This window comes from Marmota monax, unplaced genomic scaffold, assembly GCF_021218885.2.
Source record: "Marmota monax isolate L192 unplaced genomic scaffold, Marmota_monax_Labrador192_F-V1.1 WCK01_AAM20220418_F8-fsc00043, whole genome shotgun sequence".
Taxonomy (NCBI): Eukaryota; Metazoa; Chordata; class Mammalia; order Rodentia; family Sciuridae; genus Marmota; species Marmota monax.
In genome coordinates, this window is record NW_026691982.1 from 12,569,341 (window position 1) to 12,596,355 (window position 27,015).

At 39.2% G+C, this 27,015-nt stretch overlaps 1 protein-coding gene across 4 annotated transcripts in view; it reads right to left on the reverse strand.

Annotated features, from left to right (window-relative positions):
* The window catches only part of Sacs (sacsin molecular chaperone), a 90,804-nt gene that overhangs the window by 41,458 nt on the left and 22,331 nt on the right, over positions 1–27,015 (reverse strand). For 3 of the 4 annotated variants that reach the window (XM_058580708.1, XM_058580713.1, XM_058580705.1), the window contains exon 3: positions 5,194–5,344. In XM_058580708.1, coding sequence (XP_058436691.1) covers positions 5,194–5,344 — 151 coding nt within the window. Of the gene's footprint in view, positions 1–5,193; positions 5,345–5,473; positions 5,735–27,015 lie in introns of those variants that run through there. The other variant, XM_058580709.1, reaches the window with a different exon arrangement.

The window sequence follows — 27,015 nt, forward strand, 5'->3', positions numbered from 1 at the left end:
GCCTCAAACTTGATATCCTTCTACCTCAGCCTCTCAAGTCCCTGGGTTTACAGACATGCACCACTGTGCCCAGCTCTCACCTGGTAACTTTCTTAGAGTTATTATATAGTATTTCCCAAATTTTAGCAGCACTTCATAAAATTTTACTTTCAAAGAGCATATATGATTAGTATTCCTACAGAAACACACTTTGGAAAATATTGTCACAGATGTTGCTACTAAAAAAAAAAAAAAAAGAAAAAAAAAAGGTGTGGTGTGAAACAAAGGGACAAATGAACCTTTCAACTCCTGAAGCTAATTGGGTCTATAACATCTCTGACATTGACTTTCCCAGAAAAGTCTTGATATTTGCTTCCCTTTTGGCAATTTTTATACCATAAAATCAAGTACAAGATTTACTACTGTGATCCATAAGAGAGATTTTTTTTTAAGTCAGATCAACCAGATCCACTCTTGAGTCTTCCTAATATGGAATGACCTTGTAAAGGTCAATAGTGTACAACATTAATCAAAAGCTCACCCAGTATACACTTCTCTGACAGGATAAAGTGCCCCTGGGCTCAATATCCAGAACCAAGAAAAAAAAATTTACCATACATATTAATATGTTAAATACCCTAAAAAGTAAATTATTCCAAACAATTTAAAAACAAAGGTTTTCCTTTGTACTCTGCTATCTGGTTAAGTTTAGTGGACCTATGTTCTGAGTAATAAATATACTTAAGGTATGTTGATCAAAAGAATGCTTTTCAATGTTAATGATCTGATTCATTTAAAACTGTATATGTGGGCTAGGGGTGTAAATCAGTGGTACAGCACTTGCCTAGCATGTATGAATCCCTGAATTCAGTCCCTAGCACTGCACAAATAAGGTGAAGGACATTACTTACTATTTTAAACATTCAATATTTCTAACTGACTACCACTCATCTCACATGATATCCTCCAAGGTTTCTGAAATTTAACCTGTGAAAAAGCAAAGTCACTAATTATCCTTCCAAAACCCTCTCTCATCTTTATTTCATCTCAGTCAACAATGCTGGAGGAACATCTCTCTTCAAACCACATTTCCAATTAACTTCTAGATCCCAGAATGTCCATCCCCCAATCTCTCTAAATTGTTTTTTCCATTCCCACTCACACAGACCCTCCGCATCTCTCTTCAATTTTTATAACTATCTCCCCTATCTGATCTCCTTCCTGTACATCATCCTCATCCTATTCCCATATGTAAAAACACAAATCTGAGCACACTGTTACTATTCTCGTTTATAGAGTACTTTTATGCACATATTCCCACTGAATCTTAAAGCTACCCTATAAAAAAACTAGTTTACCACTTGCAAAGGTGCTTCAGCAACATGGATAAGAATATCAATGGAAGGACTGTTTCTAACAAGAAAATTTAGAAGCAACCCAAATTCTGTGACATAGAGCAGTAAAGAATGAATTAACTAAGCTGCACACAATTGGGTGAATATTAACAAACAATTTTGAATGAACAAAGCTAGTTCAACATTACTACATCAGAATAATAAGTTTCTTATAAAGTTCATAAGCAGATAAAACTAAACAGTGTGTTATTTTGGTTATATATTTAGGTACACACACACATATTCACATACACTTTCACATATGTATATATAAAAACATAGATTTATAGAACATTAAAACAACACCAAGAGGCAACAGAACAATACACACATAAAGGTAAAGGAAGAGAGGCAGGCTAACAGGCTAGGAAGATGACATACAGAGATCAATATAAGCCATTGGACAGTGTTTTAATTCTCTGCTGGATAATGTTATCATAGATTTTCATTCTACTCTTGGTTAATTAACTAATGAATTACTAAAAGACAGCCCTGCATAAAACAAGGATTATTTCAATTTCGTGTGGCTAAGGTGCACTGAAAGAAAGGCAAACAGAAAGAAAGGTAGGCAGGAAGGAAGTAAATCTATACTATATGGGGTTTCCAGGTCTTAAAGAAGATTTAGGAAGAAGACACCAAATAGGACCACACCAAAGAGATGTAACTGACTACATGGGTCTGGCAATCAACAATCTGTGGCCCATCTACAGGGAAATGATTGTCCAAAAAGGCAATCAAGCAGCAGAGATACCTTTAGCAGTACCATCTCTTACTGAGCTTGACAAGATTTGGGAGTTTTGCTTAGGCCTCTCCCTTCCCTGGATACTCCAAGCAGGCAAAGAATGTTAGTCCTATTTAAACCTACAAGCAATGTGCCATATGAAATCTTAAAAGTTGCCCATTTCAATTATTTGTTTTTAAAACAGAGATTATAAGACAATGTGAACCTCTGAATATTGGCCTTACCAGCATTATGTGTCTTATAGATCTCAGAGATGTTCATCTTCATTTACTAGGAAACAATAACTCTCCAAATTATTAAGCAAACAATATAAACTACTGTCTAAATCTTCCAACACCTCTCAAAGATAGAAGACGTTAAAGAGTAAAAAGTTAGGGAAGGGGAGGTATGGGCAGCATTCATGATCATTTAAAATAAAAGTAAGTAATACATCAAATATCGGAGGCCCAAACACATTTGGTAAAGAGCAAAAAGGGACAGGAAGAGGCACAGCTATAATTTACAGGTTTGGTCTCTCCATGGACCAGGAGTTAAAGTGAAACATTTACAAATTCCACTATGAGGCCAGAAAAAGTAAAACAGAGACAAAGAGAAAGAGGCTAATAGATGACCAACTAAGAACTAAGAGAGCTTATTGCTGACAATGTCTAATACCAACCCAAAGCAGAGACAAGGAGTTGTTAACTGCTTTAACTTCCTGCCTATCCTTAAGTATTCAGAATTCTCATCAATAATTCTTATCTAAAAGTTCTAAGCAGCATAAAAAGAAAAAGAAAATTAAACTAAAAAGGAAAAGAAAATTACACTTCTGTGAAAGATCTGCTTATATATAGGTGTCCCTTTTGGATGGCATAAGCCCATCCTCTTTGAATCAGAACTGTGCCTTCTACTTATTTTCTGCATGAACTTCATCCTTGACTTTTAAAGTTCATATTTTTAATAGTACAAATCCTTCCTCCCTGTTTTACAGAGTTTTGCATTTAAATATTATTTATCCCCAACAGATAAATAGATAATCTTTAGAATGGAACAGTAAAAAGTCCATAGACTTTGGAATCAAGCAGACATGGGTTCAAATCCTGCCCTGATACTTCATCTCTTTGAACCTTGGCTCACCCTTGAGTTTTAGTCGGAGAGCTGCAGCTACCTGCTGGATTTCACTATCCAGTGGTGACCTTAGAATTGGTTAGAATTAGTTTTATTGTATTATTATTAGAAATAAAAAAGCAGAGCCTCATACATAAATTCATTTGGCATTTGTTATATATGTACATTGACAAAATAGAAAACACTCTTTTCTCTCTTGTGTGCATGTTCCTAGATCCTTCTTTTATGTCTCACCATCAGCTAAATCATATTTAAAAGCAAACTGGTCACCACACCTCCAGTGAATTCCTTACCTAACTCTGTGCTTATTTATCTCTGCTAAGTGAACTCTTATTTTCCTCATCTGACTTTAGGTTTTGTGACATCCTTGACAAGGTTTTTGCCTTATTTAGTCTACATCCATCCTCAAATCCTGGTGACCCATTTGGTACCAAATTGCCATATTCTTCTACAAAGTCTCCTATAAATCTTAGTTTCACCTTCACAACCACAGTCTAGAACTCGGTGGCCTCATATCAGGACAGTGTCCTACCTAGACCCTTTTCACCCACCCACTCAATCCCAAACACTATGCCACTACAACTTCTATCACCCCATACCCAGGATCTCTACACACATCTGCTCAAACACTTCCAATGGCAAGATGGTGTCACAAATGAGCCTTGAGGTATGATCATATCTAGGGGACAAGATGACAAAGTAGAACTAAAGGAGCAACCAAAAAAGTGGGCAGAGAACCAGGAGAGTAGAAAGGAGAGGGAAGTTATGGGATGGGGGTGGGCACAGAAAAAGAGATAGGAATGACAAGAGTTTGATCCTTTTCAACTTTGTCTAAAGTCCTCAATCAAGTCAATGTTGGCATGCCAAGGAACACTAGAGGGAACTGACAATGAGGATTGAGTCCACCCACAGAGGAGCATAAGAACAGATCAATCAGAAACCTATATCTAAATAAGCAAAAAAAAACTGACCTAGGTACATGGAAAGTCAAGACTACATTGAAGGGTAAAAATCATCAGGAGCAGGTACTTTATTATTTGTATTTTGTAATAAGCAAATCCAATGCTAGAAATGTCATTCAGTATTGTTCAAGTATTTCTTGTCTATCTGCTCAACTCCTTTTGCCTCTTTCAAATCCTGAAAATGATGCTCTTTTTTCACACAAAAAGGTGAAGACCCTTATTAGACTAACTTAATAAGTGAATTTTCAGTAAAAATGTCTTCAATTCCCTCTTTAAGAAAACTGTAGACTTTTCACCAATCTTAAAGGATACATATCACAATATGAAATATTCCTTTTGTCCAAAGTTTTGCTCTACCAAGTTATTTGTTAGCACTTCAAAAGTTTTAATGTAAGGTCTCTCTTCCAAATTAGAAGTTGTAATAGTAAGTTATGTCTGAAGATCCTTTTCAGTCCTAGATGCCTATAATTCAGAAATGGAGGAAAACTTTCACAGTATCTACAGTGAAGACATTCAATAATCTTCCAGTTAAACTTAAAACATAAATAGAAAGTGTGAGTAATGATTAAGTCACTTCCATAATGATGTCTCTAAACTGAAAAGAAAAAAAACTACTCAGGTTATAATGTCCATTAAAAAATTATTAGTTTGGGGGCTGGGACTCAGCTGTAGCACACTTGCCTGGCATGTTATGAGGCGCTGGGTTGGTTTCTCAGCAATACATATAAAAAAATAAAATAAAGGTCTAACAACAACTAAAAATATATTTTTTAAAAAATTATATTAATTTCAGTAAGTGAAGACTCAGACAAAAAAAATGGGTGGTGGGGGCAATACAAATGTTGAAATTTACAAAGCACTTTTAAATTTGAGTGATGGTCTTCTATGACACTAAGTAAAGACCTTCGCTCCATATCAGCAAGGTGATGTGCTACATCCTAACCCAGTGCCGGCCCTGATTTCGGGGACTGGAGTCGCCCGTCCCGCTGCGCTAGTGCCGGCCGCCTACCTCCCTGTCGCCGCGCCACAGCCGCTGCTCTGACACCGGGAAGCCAGTCTCAGTGAAGATGCGCTCCTTGAGGTCGCGCGCGGTCCAGGAGGCCGGCACCGCCACTGTCCTGCAGCCCACGCAGCCAGGGAGGACGGTCACGCGGACCCACCTGCAAGAGAGGCAAAGGACTCTCAGTGGGACCACGTGGGGAGGACCGGCCCCGCCCCGAGTCCACAGAGCGTGCGGGTCTCGGGCACCGAACCCCCACGCGGCCCTGGGCCGGGCCCGGGCTGGTTACCTGTCCCCCATGGCGGGCGATCTCGGCCGCGGGGCCCGGGTCGGCCCCCAGCACCAGCGCCTGGTCACCGCCAACCCCGCAACACCGAGAGGCCCAGAGCGGGCCCCGAGGGCGGGATCCTCATGGCGCAGGGGGCGCCGCCAAGGTAAGACTCAGCCGCAGCCGGTGGAGCTGGGGCCCTAGCGAGATGGAAATGCAAGAGGAAGCCGCGGCGGAGGAGGAGCAGACCTAGGCGGCGGCGGCGCGCTCCAGAACGGCCCGGGCCCCTGCAGGCGCCGCCCGCGGGCACGCGCCTTGCCGCCTGGACCGTTAACTAAGGAGATGCCCCGCCCCGTCCTTGAAGCCCCGCCCAACCGGGCGCGACCCTTAGCGGAGGAGCCTCCTGTTCCCGCCCTCCAAGCCTGGATTAGTCCAACCAGAACCACTAGCTGAGTAGCCTCCCGCCCCCTCCTCCATGCTTCGAACCGCCTCAGCAAATCATGCCCCACTGCACACAACCTGTAACTCAGGATCTCGCCCAGCCCCAGCCTCCAAGCAACGTTTAACCCAACCCCATCTGAAGATCCCCCGCCCTGGCCCCAGCCCCGCCCCGGCCCCGCCCCGCCTAGCCCAGACGTCTCTCTGCAGCCCTAACCTCAACTCAGGGCAACGGTATTTGCGGAATGTACTTCTAGGGAAGAGATACGTTCCCCCTGATAGTTGAGCAGTGTCTTAAAATGCAGAACTAGACGTTTGTAGACTTAAATCATCTTCTTCAACTCTAATACTCCGATGGAAGCCTCAGGCATGAAAGGCATGAAAGGGAAATGCTGTGGTTGCAGAATACAAATGTCTTATGTGTATTTATTTCATGTTTGCTTTTTTTAATTTTTATTTTTTTAGTTGTCCATGGACCTTTGTTTTATTTATTTATATGCGATGCCGAGAATCGAACCCAGTGCCTCACACATGCTAGGCAAGAGCTCTGCCACTGAGCCACAACCTCAGCTCCTCATGTTTGCTTTTAAAGCACAGAAGTAAAATCAGTCATTCAGTTTGCCCAAGGAAAGATAGCCAGCAGCAAAGTAATATATCCTATGATATGCTAAAAACTTAGAGAACTTATTTTGGTGGTATTATCTTACATCGTTGGTAGTCTAAGTCTCCTCATAGCACCTGCAAGCTCCTTGAGAGCAGGACCCAGTTAATGGAATCGCCCTTAGTTATAATTAAAGTTGCCTGACAATTGGCAAGTGTAGGGGGCTTGATAAGGCTTCAGTGAATACAGGCCCCTCCTTTGGCTTATTTCTTATAGGTATGGATAACATCTATTAAGGCAATTCAAAAGCTACATCATGAATAAGTAAACTTGTATATTTAAACACCCTGAATAGAATAGAATTTTAGAGTGGACCCAAAAAAAAGTGGTATAAATTGAATTACCACTTCTCTCCTTCTCCCAAAATAACATAATTATGCAGAACTCATCATTAGCAATAACTACATAGTATATCCTTACAGCTCTCCATTCCTGTCTCTTAATGTAATTAAAAGGGAGAGTGATATAAGTGATGCTGGTCTTTTCCTACTTGGCAGACAGTAAGCGTGTTCAGTCAATTGGAGGAGAATATGGTAATTCAATGTAAAGATCAGGCCAAAAAACTCTCATGGACAATTATCTACTTCTTTAATCAGATGAGTATAAGTAAACAAATATATTAGAATATCAACAAGTGGAAAAATGTGAGCTCTTGTCTATCAAATAACATCTCCATCTCTAATATCTCTCCCAAGTAACATGTCTATCTCTATCTATCTCTATTTATTTCTCTCTGGTCCAAGCACCATGTTCAGTCTCCTATACCTGGAAACTCAGCCCCTACTACACTGTCACAGCACTCACAGAATTCAGGACAAATCCTTTGATTAAAAGATTTTAGGGTTTGTTAGATAAGAAAAAGAAATTCTGATGTGCTATTGCACAATAGTTATTAAAAACCAATGGTAGTTATTACAAACCAATAAATATATGTTTAAAGAATAAAAAATAAATCCAAAGTCTCAAACTTCATGCTTTCATTATAGGGTGACTCTATATAATGATAATGGACTATATATTTCAAAAAGCTAGAATAAAGGATGTTGAAAGCTTTTATCATAAAGAAATGATAAATGTTTGCAGAGATAAATGTTTGACCTGATTTTAACATTATGCAATACATGCATGTATCAAAATATCGCATGGTTCCCCATACATATGTTTAAAAAAAAAAGACTTCAGAGTAAAACTTTCATTCTACCAGCTTTCCTTATGTTCTCTCTTTGGAAGCCAAACAGGATGTAATGACAATGGAACCTAGGGGTGGGGCTGAAGACTTGAGAGACAAAGGAATGACCTCAACCAAGAGTTCACAAGAAGTGAAGGAGATTCAACTAGGCAAAGAGGCTGGTCAGAAGATTCTTTGAACACCTGGAGCTCAAAGTGTCCTTGGGATACATTTTGAAGGGTTAGTTAGACTTTGGAAACACTTATTCAATCATTAAGATAATATGTATTGCATTGCTATAGGTCCCTCAATGGACAGGTCTCAATGGTGGGGATACAGTGAACAAAACAAAGTCCCCAAGTACTTTAATAGGTGGAGAGTTTCAGTTTTACAAGATGAAAAAAGAATATGGAGATGGATGGTGTTACACAACATTATGAATGTATTTAATATCACAGAGTTGGACATTTTAAATGGCTCAGATGGTAAATCTAGGATTATGTGCATGTTACCATAATAAAAAAAATATTTTTAAAGTAGTTCAGAAACACAAAAGGAGTTGATGAGAAGAGCTTCCAAGGTTTGGTGCGGGTGGCAGCTAGAGGGCAGGCTGTAGGCTAATTATGATACAGGTCACATCACCAACCAGACATTTAATACTATACCCCGGCTGGCAGGTGACAATAAGCTGCCAAAGACGTCAAGGCCAAGAAAAGAACAAAGATGAACTTGAACAACTAGTACCTGAATGAGGCAAAAGTGACAAAATATGAGCACTAATATCATAACTGATATTAGTGAAGGAGAGACCTCAAGTTCTGTAAGGTTTTGTGTTCCTGTGTAGAAGGAAGATTTCTAAAGTATATTATCTAAATAAATGACAGGATTATTTCATTAAAAGCCATCAATGAATACATATGAGTTGAAAGAAAGAAAAAATCAATCAGAATCTAACTTCCAACTTAGTGAGAATCTTAAGGAGTAGAGGGATGAAATGATTTTCCCAAAGTCAAAGTCACATAGCTGAGAAATGGTAGAGCCAGCAGACTCTTTCCAAGATGGAATGGGCTAAACTGGTGGTGTAACTGATGTGATTCTGCAATCTGTGTATGGGGTGAAGGTGGGAGTTCATAACCCACTTGAATCAAAGTGTGGAATATGATATGTCAAGAAATTTGTAATGTTTTGAACAACCCACAATAAAAAATTTAAAAAAAACCAATAAATATATGTTTAAAGAATAAAAAATAAATCCAAAGTCTCTAACTTCATGCTTTCATTCTGAGAAAGGAAAACAAAAATAAATAGATGAATAATGTATGAATTCCTCCTATGATAACAGATAATACTATTTATAGAAGGAGGGGTATGCAGAGCAAGATAGAAAAGCAAAGAAGACAGAATATTATAGAATACCTTTCTGAGAATGGACTTTAACTAGAGGCCTGAATAAAATGAGATTGCACAAAGAAAGTGAGAAGAAAGCAAACTCAGAGCAACCAATGTCATTCACACTCTGATCATCTTTGACCTGAATGGGTACCATCATTTCCCTACCCTGTCAGAGACCTCTAGTTACTTCCTCTCCAATTCATTCCCAACCTATGATAACATCAGATTCAGAATTGATATCTATTTTTTGTAATTTATGGCTTCCTATAGCCATAAAGAGGTCTTTGAGAAGAGGTGCTTGCTTAGGAAATATTAAGAAGGGTGGAAAAAAGGATGAAAGGAAAGAAGTGGAAGGAGAAAGGGAGGGAGTAAGAGAAGGATCAGGGCAGAAAGAAGGGAGAAGAGACAGGAAAGAGCATCTGGAAAACATAAAAAGGCAGAAATAAATAAGTTCATATACTATTTGTAGTTCTACCACTACATACATTTTTGTACATTGCCATTAATGTAAGGATTTTAAAATATGTTTGAGTTTTATCATGAGTACATAGCATCTTCCAACATTTTATCATTGTATAAACCTCATTTCTAATTTCTGCATAATATTCCACTGAGAAGAAATATCTTGGTCTACCTAAAGTGTTCACTGTATTATTTCAAAATTGAACACTTCAATAAATATTTTGGTTCATTAATTTTACCACTGTCTCCGATGAGAAGGAAATTTGCAAAACTAACATGTGCTAAGAAATGTTTACCTAAGTCTTTTAACTCATTCTGCAGAAACAGATTCTCAAGTGCAACAGTATGACATCAAAACATTAGGCCCTTCCTTAAGAGAGAGTCCATACCAATAAGCCATGGAAAGGCACAGTACCACTTGGTAAGCCTTTTTTAAAAATATATATATATATATATTTTTTTTAAGTTGTAGATGGACACAATACCTTTATTCTATTTATTTATTTTTATGTGTTGCTGAGGATTGAACCCAGTGCCTCACATGTGCTAGGGAAACGCTCTACCTCTGAGCTATAACCCCAGACCCGAGTAAGCCAATTTCAATTGTGGAGAGAAGCAAATACAACTGATTTACTACACAAGCTGGACTCCACAGGATTGAAGCAGAAAACAATATTAGTCCTTCTCATGATATCCACATTTTAAGTTGCTTTTCTCTCTCCTCATCTCTGGATGAAATATCTGTCAGAAACTCAAGTCCCCATCATTCCCTAATGATGAACTTCTTCTAATCCCTAAAATGAACTTATTTTAGTAATTATTTTAGTAACTGAAAAACCTATCTTGATTAATAATTTTGGTCCAATATAAAAATTATTAAATAGCTACCAGGATCCCTTTACCCTGATATTCTCCCTTTACCCTCCCTCCATTCTCTGTCACACAAATTTGTGTGGCCTGCAATTTTAAAGAATAGTCTGTGTGTGAGAGTGAACTCTCCAATAACAGGGCTTGGTAATTTTATGTGTCTCATAGCATGTCTTTTATCAGAGAGAATCAGTCAGTCATCCCTTCTGGTGAATGTTCACCAGTTACATGAAGACAAAAGTAGAGCTAATTATTATTCCTTTGTTTAATGAGTGGGCATTTTACAAAGATTCCTCAGGCAGAAATATTGAGGCTAACTTGGAAGAAGAAAAGATGTAAAACAGGAATAAAATAAAGAAAAAGATGTTTCCATGAGATTTAGAGAAAAGCTTTAAGAAGGAATGGGCAGTGACAAATATCACATATGCATAGGAATTGACAACTAGAAGGCTATCATTGGCTTAGTTCTGTGCTCTAGAGAATTTTCCAATGACTAGTATCAAGTTCAAGTTATTCTGCAGGGCATGAAAGGTCCATTGCAACTTAACCCCCATCAATCCTGTGGGATTCTTGTAGGTCATCCACATAATACACTCTGTTTCCATGACCAGCTGATAACCACATGCAACATTTATGGAGTCTTACTATGTGCCAGGCACCTATCAACACCCATCTGTGATTTAGCTCACTCCCTCTTCCCAACAATCCCATGAAGTATATGCAACCTCAATTTTCAGATAAGAAAAATGAGACTAAACATCCTACCTATAATCTCAAAGATAACACATGGGAAAGACAGGATTTGAGCCCAAGTAACGCAAGCCCAGTGTCAAAGCATTATGAAATAGTGAATGTTAAGCTATAAGGTACTGCTCCCTGTTGTCTGTCTAGCCCCATGCACTACATGGGTTGTCTCCACCTACCTGCCATCTTCTTCCCATCACTGTTCATCTGATAAATCTGTAAGTCCTCAAGCAAGAACCCCACTCCCACAGCTTGCCTATATGCATCCATGATCTTTCTATAAAATTTGTTTTTACATTGGTATTATAGCAAATATCACAGTTTTATTAATTATAATTAATTTTTATTCATTGCAATGAAAACTCCTTTACATCCTTTTTTGTATCTTAAAGGCTTAGCACAAAGAAATAGATAACAAATACTACCTAAAACATGAGACTTGAATGAATGATTTCAAATAGGTGAATACTAACTTTAATCTTGACATTAGTCAACAAGGTTCTATTTTGGCTTTGGTTCTATTAGACATTCTTTTGGCTGCAAGTAACTGATTGCCTGACTAGCAATAGCTAAGCTGATAAGGGTTTTTTGTTTTTTGTTTTTTTCTCACATGTCAAGAAGTCTGTGGGAAAGACATACCTCAACAATATCAGGACCAGAGTCCTGGTGACCTTTTGTGTCTTTCTTCCTTTGTCCTAAAAGGCTAAAACAACTTACTCTACTGTATTCACATCAAATGAAGAATTCAGTAGGAAGAAGGGGAAGAGGGAGAATGTCAGTTGCAACTGTCTATTTTATCCGGGAAACAAGAAGTTTCCCATTAGACTTCTATTTCTCTCGTATTGGCCAGAACTTTATTACATGGCTACCTCTAGCTGCAAGGAAAGCAGAGAATATGAATTCTTACCTTTCTAAGCCTCTATAATGGAAGGTTTCAGCAAGAGAGTAGAGATTCATGAGTAACTATTGGATCATCCAACAATGTCATCTACATCATCACCCTAATTTACTCAGCAAAATTATTTTAAAGTGTCCACAGAAATATTAGAAAGCAAAAACTATTAAGTTTTAAGAGCCTGCTAGTAACATAATCAAAAGATATTTTTAAAAGGCTATTAGTGAAGGAGGATATCTCATGCAAGTAATTTTTCTCTGCCTTGGGATGGGAATTTGGGCAGATCCCATGTCTTTTCTGTTCATTCTCATTTAATGACAGTCTTGAGGTCACTTTAAATTTAAGAAAAAAAAATCATATTAATTCTATGATTGGAACAAGTATAGCCAGTCATAAAATAAAATTTCTACCTTCAATCTCCATTCAAAGATTGTATCTGTCCTTGTTCCTGCTCATAGTTCCTCTTCCATGAAGGAGTTATGAGGGTTTCTGCTCTTCTGCTGTTCCCCCAAATAGTTACCTGCTATTTGACTCCACCCAGGTCAAAGCTAGGAATATGGGAAAGAACCATAGGATGGCTTTAAGCCCTGTGGGTCTCTGTCAGGTGATTAAAGCTCACCCTTCCTCTCATGGCAGTCTTTGGAAAGTCCCACCACTGAGGACCTCTGTGGACCCTGCTAAGTGCATTTTTATATCTGATGTTCACTTGTGTCTCCTTATACACTTTCAGGCATTCCACATCACCTCCCATTTCTTGTTTCTGGGGTCCCTCTTCCTCACAAGACCCTATAGAAGAGACTCCAAACCTACCCATCTCTGATGCACTGCCACTTGGCTCAGGTGTGGTCTGTGGAAAATACCCTTACCTGACAAGGGTCCTTCATATCCCTTACCTGACAAGCTCAGGCAGTACAAGCCAAGGATAGTCCAGTCACCCCCTCCCTCCTGGGGGTGTTTTAGATTCAGAACGAGTCAAACCTGGGCCCCTGGGAGTCTGTGGTTCACCAGGCCTGGTGAAGGAGGTAACTCCCCTCTACTCTTGTCTACAGCAACATCTGTGACCAAAAGAAAAGAAAATCTCTACAAAATTTCTCTCCCTGTCTTCCCTCTGCCTCAAATGTTCCAGAGTCATCTCTGCTCTTAGGTGCTTTTTAAATAGTGTACATGAGGAGGGATTTGTTACCAGCTCTCAAATTGGTATAGAGTATCTACTGTCAAAACTGAAGTAAGACACATTTTTGTTTAGAACATATTTTATCTTAGATGTACATGAGCCCCTAGCACTTTGTTATTTCAAAATTTTTTAATTGTGGTAAAATATATAGAACATCAAATTTACCATCTTTACCATTTTGATATATAGTTCAGTGGCATTAAATAAATTCAAAATGTACAGCAATTACCATCATCCATCTTCATAAATCTTTCTATCTTGTAAAAACTAAAACTCTGTACACATTATACAATAACCTGTCATTTCCCCTCCCCCAGCCTCTGGCAACTACACTCTACATTCTTTCTCTATGATTTTGACGACTCTATGTACCTCATATAAGTGAAATCATACACTATTTGATTTTTTTGTGGCTGCCTTATTTCACTTAACATAAGGCACTCATTTTGTAGCATACTGCAAAAATTTCCTTTTCGCTTTTTTTTTTTTTTGTGGTACTGGGGATTGAACCCAAGGCCTTGCACATTCTAGACAAACACTCTCCCACTGAGCTAAATCGCCAGTCCCCCAAATTTCTTTTCTTTTAAAAAATATTCCATGACAAGATGTATTCTGCTTATCCATTCATTTAAATTTTTGTATGGTGTTAGTTAAGGATTCAACTGCATTCTTTTGCACCATTTGTCTGGCACTACTTGTTGAAAAGATTGCCCTGTGCCCATTAAATGGTATTAGCACCCCTGTCAAAAATCATTTGACCATGTATTTTTTTTTTAAGAATTTATCCTCTGAACTCTTTTTTTCTATTCTACTGTCCTGACTTTATGTTAGCTGAACACTGTACTGATTACTAAAGCTTCGTAGTAAATTCCAAATTTGGAATATAAGTTCTCCAACTTCATTCTTCTTTTTCACTCTTGGATATTTGGGGTCCCTCAAGATTCCATAGGAATTTTAGGATGAATTTATCTTTTTGTGTAAAAAGTATTATTGGGGTTTTGATAGGGATTGCACTGAATCTTTAGATCACTTTGGAGAATAGTGACATTTTAATAATATCAAATCTTCCAATCCCTGACCATGGGATGTGTTTCCATTTATGTATGTCTTTTTAAGTTTCTTTCAGGAATCAAGGTTTTCTAGTTGCATTGTATAAGTCCATGGCAATTTTTTTATGTTAAATACACATTTTCCAACTCAAATTGTGTTCTCATAGAACCCAAGAGAGGAAAGAATACAAATAATATATCAATCAACAACCATATGTGCAACCATATGTACTTCACCAATTTACAGTTCAAACCCCAACCACACACCAGAATCTGGCAGTTAAAAAACATCCCCAGCTTCTTTAAGGCTCCCACTTTCATATGCACAGAAATATGAAATACAAAGTAGAGGTAAATCCTATGAAAAAATATAAGGGGCAGAGGACTAGAAAATTATGTAGGCCAGTGTGCTACAATATAAGGTGCCAACTGAGAAGGGGACCAAACATGTGGGGGGGGGGACACAAAGGAAGCAGTAGGATGCTCTTGGGGATCTAGGAGACATGATCTTCACCCCAATGTCAATTGCAAGCATCTTTGGTTTCTTCTCCATGAAAGGGAAAGTAAGCTATTCTAGTTCATTCTCCTTAACTTATTGCCACAATTTCCACATAAAGTACTTAAAATTGAGATGACACATCAGAATCCTACCTGCTACAAAATTTCTACATGGAATATCAAATTTTCTACCCACTTCAAATTTTGACATGAAAGATCTCTTCTAAAATCAAAGTACCTATTTAATTGAGTCATTCTTCAAACTGATGGATATTTTTGTACAATACTGGCTTTTGTTTTTAAGTTCACTGGGTACTATGCCTTTAAGGGGGGAGCACTACATTTGTATTTATAGTCTTGCAAGACAGCTGGTGTGTGTGAGGTATGCGTGTGCTTGGGCATATAGAAAACAATTGTCCCTTTCTTTTAACACACTATGAGTGATCATGACTCTGAGCCATAATGAACTGCTACCACTGATGGAAACTGACCACAGGACTTCCCACCATGTGTGCACAGAGTCTACACAAGTGCAATGGGCATCTGTGAAAGCCTGAAATTCCTCGTACAGTCTTGGCAGGACACTCAGAACGGTCAAGGGAAAAGACAGCAGGTAGCTCCCCAGATCCAAGACAGCAGGACTGAATATGATACCACATGGTGCCATTAGTAATACTTTCTACCTCATGTAGCACAAAACCGAGCATCTCTATGCTTACCTCTTGGACCTTCTTCCCTTCCTTACCCTTGAGTTTCTAACCTCAGTGTTGTTAGACCCCCTCCATGCAGCCTCTCATCAGATACACTTGAACTTGAAAGAACAGATGTCGATTTCATTGGCTCTCCATCAGGCTCTCTTGAGGCTTCCTGGAGGCATTCCCACACCTGCCCTCTGTCTCCCCAAAGCTCTTGATTTGCCATCTGCTCCCCCCAGAGACACCACCAGCATCGCCTTTCCCTTCTCCTCAGGCCTCTCTGGGAGTGAATATTCAGGTACAAATTCCATTTGGACAAACAATTTTGAGTTCAGAACATGATTACATGTGAAATGAGTTGGAGACCCAATATCTGAGAAGCATGACGGAAGACTTGCAGGTGGCAGTCAGGGTCTAGTAGAAAGTGTACAGAGAACTAGAGCAAAATCAATGTGGATAGTGAACTCAGGATGAAAAGTCATGAACCAATGGCTTCTCTGTGTCACTTAGAGTGAAAGTCAGTGAACTTAGCCTAACAAACCCATAGTGATCGATCCCTGCTCTGTCATGGCCTCATCTCCCTTGGGCTCCCTGTTCCCCCAGCATCCCTGACATCATCTCCCCCATCTCTATCATAGCCACAGTTGGCACCTTCAGTGTTTGAGCATCAAAGCTTGCTCCCTGCCTGAGAGTCTTTGTACTTGCTGATTTTCCCCTGCTTGGCCTGATCTTCCAGAGGGCATTTCTCACCCTCTCATCTCCTTTACATCTGTGCTTAGGTGTCATTATTTCCAGGAGGCCTTCTTGACTGGCCTATAAAAATGGCAACACCCCCTATGCTGTGCACCTCTTTTCATCCCCCTTAAATCATTGTATTTGCTCCATCACACTTTTCTACAGATATATATATTCAATTATCTATTTGGACAATGTCCATCTACAACTATTCTTGTGCCCCAATGAGAGCTAAGTGAACATGTTTAAGTCACTACTTTCTTCCCAGCACTTACAACAGGTTTTAACATGACACAATATCTCAGTCTACTCAGGCTGCAATAACAAAACAGCATAGTCAGGGTAACTTCAACTACATTGACTTCTCACAGTCCTGGAGGCTGAAAGCCTAAGATTAAGAAAGAGGAAAGGTGGTTTCCTTGGAAGGCTTTATGCTCACATAACCTCTTGGGTGTGTGACTGTGAGCAGAGAGAAGAAGCAAGCTCTCTGTTGTCTCCTCTTACAGGGCACTAATCCCATCTTTGGGGCCCCATCCTCATAACCTCATCTTACCCTAATTACCTCCCAAACACCTCATCCCCTAATAACATCACATTGGAGGTTAGGACTTCAAACATGCATTTTAAGGGGAAACAAACAGTCAGTCCACAGCACCACAGGTATTTAATAAATATTGCTGAATAACTGAATGCTCATTACTGGTGCATCCTGAACTCCCAGACCTGATATCCAGGGTATTTGTGCTTCTGTGCCACCTCCTCCCCTTGTCTTAGTCTTAGTTTCCTTGGTGGAAAAACTATAAACTCATTGTATAATTGTATGCAGCCGTGAGTCATGCTATAAGAACGACCTTCAGAAACATGCCAAGTGAAAAAAGCCAGTCACTAACGACCACACACTGTATGATTCCGTTTAGATGAAATGTCCAGAATTGAGAAATGGAAAGCAGATTGGTGGTTCCCAGAGACTGTGGGGAGTAGGAATGAGGCATGATTACTAATGAGCATGGGGTTTCTTTAGGGGATGACAAAAATGTTCTAGAGTTAGCGGCGACAGTTGTATAATCTTGTGAATATCAAAAAACCAAAAAAACACTGAGTTGTACTCTTTAAACAGCACATTTTATGGTATGTAAATTATATGATAATTTACATTGAACAAAAAAAAAAAAAGGAATAAGCATGGTAGCTGACATGAATGCAGAGGTTTTTCTAAGACCACCATGTGTAAAATTCCTCTAGGCACAAAAACATTTGAATGTGGCCTTTCTAGGGAGCTCCAAGTTTGTTGAACTGTATTTGTACAGTGCTCTCAGTCCACTACCAGAATTGTGAGAAACAGCAGCTTTGCTCCCAAGACACGTTATGGTTTAGATGTGGTGTCTCCCTGAAAGTTCACTTGGGAAACAATGCAAGAAGGTTTGGAGGAGAAATGATTGGGTTATAGCCTGAACCTAATCAGAGAATTAATCCCTGGTAGGATTAACTGGAGTGTAGGGTATAGCTAGAGGAGAAGGGAATTGGGGCATGGCTTTGGGGTAGATCTGTATCTGGTAAGTGGAGTCTCTTTCTCTGCCTTCTGGTCACCATGATGTGAGCTGCTTCCCTCTGCCTCACCTCAAGCACCAAAGAATGGAACTGGCCTTCTAGGACTAAGACCTCTGAAACCATGAGCTCACAAATAAACCTTTTCTCATCTACAATTGTTCTGATCAGATCCTTTAGTCACAGCAGTGAAAAAGTTGAATAAAACAACACGCATCAGAACATCCTAGTTCTTTTCACTCTCATCTCTAATTCTGTACCCACCAGGGACATCCCCTCTTCCCCTTTCATACTGTGCTCCATCTAGTACCTCTAACTCACCCAGCTTGCTCATGTGGCCTCTGCACACGCTCCTCCATTCTCAGCATCCATCCTCCTTCAGATTCAACCCACGTGTCCTTTTGGGGACACCTGATGCCTCATAAGATGTCATCAAAGCCACCTCATTTCTGCTGCTTCATCTGTATCTCCCACCCCTGCCTATGCCAGGAGCTTGTCCAAGGGAGGGCATCTGGATCACCAACTCCTCTATCCAAACCTGACACACAGCAATCCCTTCCAGGGAAAGCTAACTCCTCCCCCAGAGAGGCTGTGGACCCAGATGGAAATCCTGCAACAGGTCACAGTCATCCTCCAATAGGCCAGACAAGTGAGAAAACTTCCCTTCTCTCTAGGCACTAACTATATATACTTGGTGAACTTCTATTTTTAGTTTCATTAAACATGCTCTGGGAAATAATGTCGTGTTTCTGAGTTAGCATTTCTGCCTTTTCTACTTCCAGAGAGGGCATTATGAATTCCCTAGAGTGCTTTGAAAGTTATAAAATAGGAGTATACAGACTTTACATGAGGCTTTGGTACTGATTTTTATTTGCCTGTATGTTTTTTTGTTTGTTTGTTAGTTTTTGGTATTGGGCATTGGACCCAGGAGTGTTTAACCACTGAGCCACATCTCCAGCGATTTTGTTTTTTATTTTGAGACAGAGTCTTACTAAGTTGTTGAGGGCCTTACTAAATTGCTGAGGCCAGCCTCAAAGTTGCAATCCTTCTGTCTCTCCCAAGTCTATAGGTCTATAAGTATGCACCACCATGCCTGGCCCTCCTGCTGTTATTTATTTATTTATTTATGTATTTATTGCTATAATTATCAACTCATCTTCATTGTACAAATTGATGAATTCATTGTGATATTTTCCTACGGGCATACACTGCACTAATCCCGTCCCTCCACTCTTTTTTCTACCGTTTTTTCCTCCCTCTTATATATCCCTCCCCACATATCCCCTTTATAGTGTCTAAAAGTCTCTCTTCTACTCTCAGAATATTTGTCTTCCTGTGTCTGTCTCATTTTACTTAACATCATGTCCTCCAGTTCCATCCATTTCCCACATGTACCTTTGAGGAGACAATTAAGATAATTTTACCTTCCTCTCCTGATGTTTCCTACCCTTTCCTCCACACCCTCCTCAATTCTGTCATTCAGGAAATATTAACAGTGTACTTTCTACCTGTTGGCATTCTGCCAGGTCCTGAGAAATCAAATGTAACATCTCTTCCTATATGGAGCTCAAAGAATGGGATAATACGCAAATCTAATAAACATAATTTTGATATAAAAGGGAAAGTGTTGAAATACAGAACTTATCCAAGTCAATAGTTACTGCTAAATGACTAGAGGCTGTCTTTTGTTAACAGGGTTTTCTGAACTACCGCCATGAATAATTCCCCAGTCAGGATAATGATTGCCTTCTGAGATTGATTTTATACCTGGGACAAATATTTTTAAATCTTTATTCCCAAGAATATTGCACAGCTAATCACCCAGGAAGATCTATCATGATATGTCATTGATTCTATAATACTTCCCATCTAGACAGTGTTTTGGTAAAATTTCACTTCATGTGGCTTGCTTACAAACAGAATGCATCTTTCTTTCCATTTCCTTAGATCTTTAGAAAAGATGATGCAGACTCGGTACCTGTCAACAGTACTTATTCTTAATGGCTATGGTGGTGTCCTTTGATCATTGCTTGCTTCTTTACAAAGGAAAGCAATAGCCAATACTACTCTCGAGTGTATTTATATTTTAACAGATGATTTTAATTTCTATTGCTGTATGGAATATGGGGTTCATATTTTGAAAAGGTTAGCCCTCAACTATCTCTGAAATCATATCATGAGTATAATTGTTCATTTAAAGCAATAATTAAGATGGTGAGAAACTCAAAAACATACCTAACATCAGCAATAATATAATAATAACTGCCATTAATTAACGACTTAGTTGACACCAAATGCTTATTTACTTTTAAGTGTTCTACAAACACTATCTTATTTAATCTGAACTACAATTCTATGGAGCATTTTTATGCCCATTTTACAGACGGTGTAGGAGAAATTCAGAAAGTTCATAACTGCTCAAAACCTCACACAGGATAAGATCTCACCCTGTCCTGAGGGGACCCAAAGCCTGGGTTTGTCAATGATATCACTAAACAAGTTTACCCTGGAGAAAAGATGAGTTGTTATGGTTTGAATGTTCCCACCAAACTCATGTTGATAGTTAACTACCATTGTGAGGGTTAAGAGATGGGAATAGATAGGATCTGGTGGTTAGGTCATGATGACTCTGTCCTCATGAATACATCAATCCATTATGGACCAATGTATTAATGGGTTTATGGGGTATCTCAAAAATGGGTCTGCTATAAAAGTCAGTTTGGCTCTGTCTCTTATATAAACCCCTCTCTTTGTGATGCCCTAAACTACTTTGGGACTCTGCAGGAAGACCCTCACCAGCTGCGGTTCTTCAACTTTGGACCTCCCAGCCTTCAGAATAGTGAACTGAATAAATCTTCTATTCTTTTAAAATTAGCTGGTCTCACGTACTTTGTTATAGCGATGCAAAAGGAACTAAGACATGAGTCCAGGGGAAGAGTATAATATTAAATGGGAGAATGACTTTTATGTATAAAAGCATCTGTGGCTCTAGATACATATAAATATTGGTTCACTATAAAGAAAAACATTTCAACAATTAGAAAAATATTCATTTTTAATCAATTGTCTCTAAATATGTACAAAATCCATATATCCACACTATCATGTCTAATTCTCAGATAACCCTGCAAGGAAAACATTGGATCCACATTTATATCTGCAATCATAATCAGAATTCAAGATCCAGAGAGGGTAAGTAATTTATCTAAGCTTTCCCTGCAAATGCAAATCAGTTTTGGAACCCAAGTCTTGCTCTATTTCTCCTGTGTTGCCCTGCTCCCCACTTTGAGGTAAGGACATTGAATCAATACTCTGCTTGAGATTCTTAAGATTATGGTCAGCATTCTTTAGGGACAACAGGGTCCTAAAATATCTCCTAAGGGCTAATGGCAATCTTACAATCTCAAGAACATGGCAATTTTAGAGACTCGTTGGATGCAGGTAGCACAAGGCCCTCACGCATACATGCTGGAAAACAATTCTACAGATTGACTATCCCTTATTCAAAGTGTTTGAGCTCAGAAGACTTTTGGATTTAGGATTTCTCAAATTTTGAAATATCTGGATATACATAATGAGATATTTTGGGAATGGGGCATAAGTCTAAACATGACATTAATTTATGTTTCAGACGCACCTTATAAATATAGGTTACAGATAATTTTATGTAATATTTTTGGTGCACCTTCATTTGACTGTTGCCTCATGTGAATGAGGCTAGGGATGGAATTTTCCACTTGTGCTGTCATTCTCAAAAGAATTCAAATTTTGGAGCATTTCAATTTCATATTTTTGGAGTTGAAGATCCTCCACCTATACCAAATATATAGAATACATAAATATGAACTGCAGAATAGTGGTAAAAGCATTCAGCAAAAATCTTACAACTATCTGCTGATCCAAAAATAACCCTACAGTTGTCTACTCTATTCAGTTAGTTATAGCAACTGAGTTCCTTTTCTTAAAATATATTCCCTTAATTCTGAAATAATACATCAGATTGAATCCTTAGACTACATTTTTATTAACCCCCGCTGGCCAGAAGAAATTGAGAAACATGAGTTTATTTGTGAAAAATAAATGGGAATCTTACTTAGGATTTTTTCATATTTTATTTTTAATATTTCTTGCTTACTTTCACATAGTTGTTTATTTCTGCAGTGCTAGGGATCAAACCTAGGGCCTCACATTATGCTAAATTAGCACTCTACCATTGAGCTGCATTCTCCATCCCTCACTCAGGTTTCGAAAAATTTAAAAACAGGTTTTTCATCTCACTTCTAAGTATCTGAATTCAGAGTGGTATTGTCAATGAACATTTCAAAGGGTCATCATTACTTCTGTAGACTCAATGCTACAATAATTCAAAAGATGAATTCTGGAAACCATTCCCACAAACTAACATATCTGTGAAATCTATGAACTTGAAAAGAATGTTTTTCTTTGTATTTTATTAAAAGAGAAGCATGCCACAGCCTTCCTCATATAGAAGAGATTATAAATGGCTACACACATTTGCTGTCTTGTAGAACAATTATAGTGGTTGGCAGGCACCCACAACTGGAGGGGACACAAAGAGAACGCCAGTTAGAAATAGGTCAAGGGAGTTTTATAAAGGAAAATTGGGAATGGATCCACAGAAAAACAAAATGAATGGATTTTACATAATTACTACAATCGAATAGAAACTTCATCTGTTAAAATCCTACATGTTGTTCATTTCCCAAACAATTTTAGATTTTCTCTTGGAAGAATTTCACTGGATATACTAGTTATAAAATTGAAAAAGATGTCTATTTACTTATTGATTATAAAAAAATGAAACTTTTTGAAACACTAAGGACATAATTTTTAAATCAATAAAGCAAATAATAATATTCAAATATATATTTTATTCTGAATTCACTCAAAAATGTGTCTAAATAAATCATATGCTATTTCATTATTTCTATAATTGTCAGAATGGGTAAATAATTTACTTAAAGAGCTCACCAATTTAAAAAAAAAAACATTTAGAGTAAGAGAATACAGCTTAGAAAACACTTTTAAATTCTAGGACATTTTGGAGATTAGGTCGCTCTGGTTCCCCCAAACTTTTTTTTTTTTTTTTTTTTGGTTTTGTATATGGCTGACATTACACGGTTGTTCTATGAAGGCACCATTTGTCTGCATAGGGTGATGGTTTGGTTCAGGCAATGCAGCTTAGGAGAAGCATTTCTGGAGTTTGCTCAGAGGACAGCACAGTTCAGAGAATGCTATTCCTGAGCATGAACTTGCAACTTAATTTGTCATTTAAGTTTGAAATCCACTTTAAGTGACTTTTAAACTGTGAAAACAAGGTCTACAAAATCTAACCTTTTTGTAGTATGAGACAATTCATATGAAAGATTATCAACTGGAAACTGCCATTCTATTTACTAGACCTTAAGGTAAAAATAAGCCACCAAAGACTAAGCATGGTTTGGACAAGGGTTTACGACCTAATCTACAGAGAATCCACTTTATGAATCAAAGCAGTGGGCTAAGGAGCCGTAACCTAACCCTTATCAGCCCTCACTATGTGATTAAATTAGGAAACTTTAGTGATATTTACTCTTAACATACAGTAACAATGCCCTGTTCCAAAACAGGAAGTGACGGCTATTAACAATCTCTTGTTATAACATGATCCAAAAGAATATGACAGTGGCCTTGATCAATGGGCAGAAAGAAATGATTAGCTGCCTCTACACTTAACAGGATCTCTACAAAGCACATGCTCTTTGGCCAAACACTATCCGCTCTTAGTTTACAAAGATGTGATTCTGGAACTGAATTGAAGGTCTGAGCTAAGCCTTCCCTACTTAAAATAAAGTTTGGTGTATGTGCACAGAGGTATTCAGTACATTATTCTCTTGGAATGACACATGTGCTTCTATTCTTCTCCATGCAGATAAAAGAACAAATAAATTAGTGTCTGAAATCTGTTCTTTTATGACTCTGCATTTAGTCACTTTTTTCTTCCAACATAAGAAAGATCAGGGAATACAATTAGTACAGGCTTGATAAGAAGCCAGTCACCTCCCCCACCTTTCCACCAACATCGCTCAAGTGACCCACTGAGTGCAGGTGAATGACGCCTTACCTAGGGCACCAGTGGCAGAACACCATAAGGCCTCCAGACCAAGAGGCTCAAGTGGAAAGAACAAGAGCAAACTTGTTTCTGAGAGCTTGTGAGACATCACTGCCCTGAGAATGCCCAGAAATAGCTGGGGAAAAATTTAAGCAGAGGGCAGAAGCATGGAGGTTGAAGGTCTTGACAAACAAGCGAAGATTGGGAGCCATGGAGATATGCATGTAAGTAATACTTGACCTTACTTATACTCATGGACTCCTGAAACCTAGGCAGTGTCTTTGCACCCTGGCTCTATTTCTGGGTTACTGCCACTAGGTCATGGCTTCAGGCCTGCATCTACTTCTGTCCCTCATCAGACATGTTGGGCTGGCTAATTTTCTTGGCCGGCTCCTGCCCACCTGCTCTTCCCTGAGTTTGTTTTCATATGCTTGGACTCTGCTACTCGGCCTGCTGTCCTGAAGACTGATTCTGCTCTTACATATGAATTTTTGTTACTTCCATTGTGGTACCACAAAAAAATATACATATTTGTAGTGCATGCTTATATTCCCGAGACTTGGGAGGCTGAGACAGTCACAAAATTTAAAAAAGGACTGGTGAATGTAGCTCAGTAGCAACCTTGGTTCAATTTCCTGTATAATATATATATATATATATTTGATCTTTTCCCCTGGTTCCTGGCACAGAGCACTAAAAAGCCTTGGAATTTCCTGAGTGATGAGTTTCTTTCATTATTCCTAAGGATTCATTTTTTTTTTTATCTCAGTTGACTTTATTCTAAGAGATGACTCTGGGTGGCCCCCTTATATAGCTTCAATATGGGGGCTGGTAGCCTGCCAAACCAACCATGTTATTAGAGGGTTTAGAAATGTCAGCCCTACTCTCTGAATTCCAGGGAGGACAGAGGAGCTGGAGATTGAATTCAATCTCCAATGGCCAAAGTCTTAATCAATAATTTCTATGTAATAAAACTTTAATATAAATCCTGAAACAATGAGGGAAGTTTCTAGGGTGGTGAAGACATCAAGATCCTGAGAGGCTGGTCTGCTCAGGAAAGCTTTGGAAGCTCCACACCTGCCCACCTCAGCACATCTTCCCCTCTGCATCTTTTCCATTTGACTATTCCTGAATTATATCCTCTTTAATGAACTGTAATCCTAAGGAAAATGCTTTCCTGAAGACTGAGTCATTCCAACAACTTGTCAAACCTGGAGGTGGGAAGAGTCATGGGAACTCACTCATTTGTGGTTGGCTGGGAGGGACTGCAGGTAGAGGCCTCATTTGTAGCTAGCATCTGAAGGACGAGCAGTCTGGTGGGACTGAGCCCTTCACCTACGGAGTCTAAGTCATCTCTAGGTAGTCCGTGTCAACACTGCATGGAATTGTTGGATACCCAACTAGTATTGGAGAACTGGAAGATATGTTATTCTGGAAAACAACATAGCATCTATAATGACCAGGGTGCTAAAATTTGTCCTAAGTGTATTCAACATTCCAACACTGCCAGATGGTAAAGAAATAAATTCTCATCGGAGAGACAGACACATAGATCAGCACAAAGCCATCAGGCAAGTAACGTCAACCCCCAACCATGCTGGCCAGAGTCACCATCATCTCTTGCCTGAATTATTACAAAACCCATGATGGATTTCCCCACTTCTACCTTTGCCCCTTAGCAGAGCAGCTACAGGGATACTTTGAGAAGGCAAGTCAGATCTTATCACTCCCTTATACCTTCAAAAGGTCCCCATCTCCTCCACAATGATCTGGTGCCTGGCTGACATCTTCCCTTGCGTCTGTGACTTCCTTGGCCCTCAGTCACTTCACCCCAGCCAGGCTGGCTCCCTCCTTGTTTTTGGAACATGCCAGGCAGCTCTCACTGAGGGGCTTTGTCTGGAACATTCTTCCCCTAATAGCTTATGACCAATTCCCTCACCGCCTTCAAGTGTTTGCTCAAATTTCACCTCCTCCATGACGTTTATCCTGACCACGCTATTTAAAACAGCAACATGTGTTCCCGTGTAGCCTCACTGAACTCCCACCACATTTTCCTTGTCCCCCTTTCCCTTTGTTTCATCATAAGATATGCCATATCATTTGATTATTTATTAGATTCACTGTTTGTTTTCTGTCTTGCTTTGTTAAAATGAAAAACTCAACAAAAGTTGTTATCTACATCCATTTCATTCCTGGATATACTCCAAGTCCCCAGCAAAAAATAAAAGCCCAATACGTGCTATTTGGATGAATAATTTTACAAACTGAAGATTATTTGCAGAATCCTAACTAACAATGGTGCACTGCAATCCCCAGGTTAGATGTCAAGCCAAACACATAGGGCACACCTGCAGGAAAACTGGAGAGACAAGTCCAGAAGGATTCAGTTTGTACCTGAAAAATTCTTTCTTCTTGACCAAACTTTAGAAAGCTCCTCTGAGGCCTGTTTTCCAGTAGGCCTCATGTTCAGACCTTGTCTTTGCCCTACCTAGTCCAGTTGTAGCAGGAACTCCCTAAGTCAGTTTGGTGAGAGTTCCCCATCCCATCACCCTTCCTGGACTTCCACAAGAAACCTATCAAATCAGTTTAGCAAGAAGCCCTCCATCTTTCATGTCTCCACATAATTCCCAGCTGTCTTCACTACATTTCAGTTGAACTCAACCCCTCCCCGCATCACGATAGTCTTCACGCCTGCTGTGATCATCCTGAATAATGTCTTCCTTACTGATTTAGCAAAGGTCCAAATAATTATTTCATCAACACATACGGTGCCGTGTGACTTGTTTAAGATCAGACTCATCACGGGACCCCAGACCACTCATCCAGGAACCATGTGCACGTTGGAAGCTTTTGTCTTCTGACTGGTTGCTCTGGAATCCACTGGTGAGTCCGACTCCCAAGCCAGGGCCCTGATGATAGCTAAAGGAGGTATGGCCAGGAGAGATTTGGTTTCCTAAGATTCTAGGTATACTCTAGAGGCTGGCTGTGAGAACCAGGCTTCCATGTTTGCAAGGGATTATTAATTAAGAATATGGGAACTTCTCCGTGACTGAATTCCCCATCTACCCACACCCCTCCCATATTTGATGACCCTGGGCTCACTACTGCAGCCCTACTTCTGAACCTTT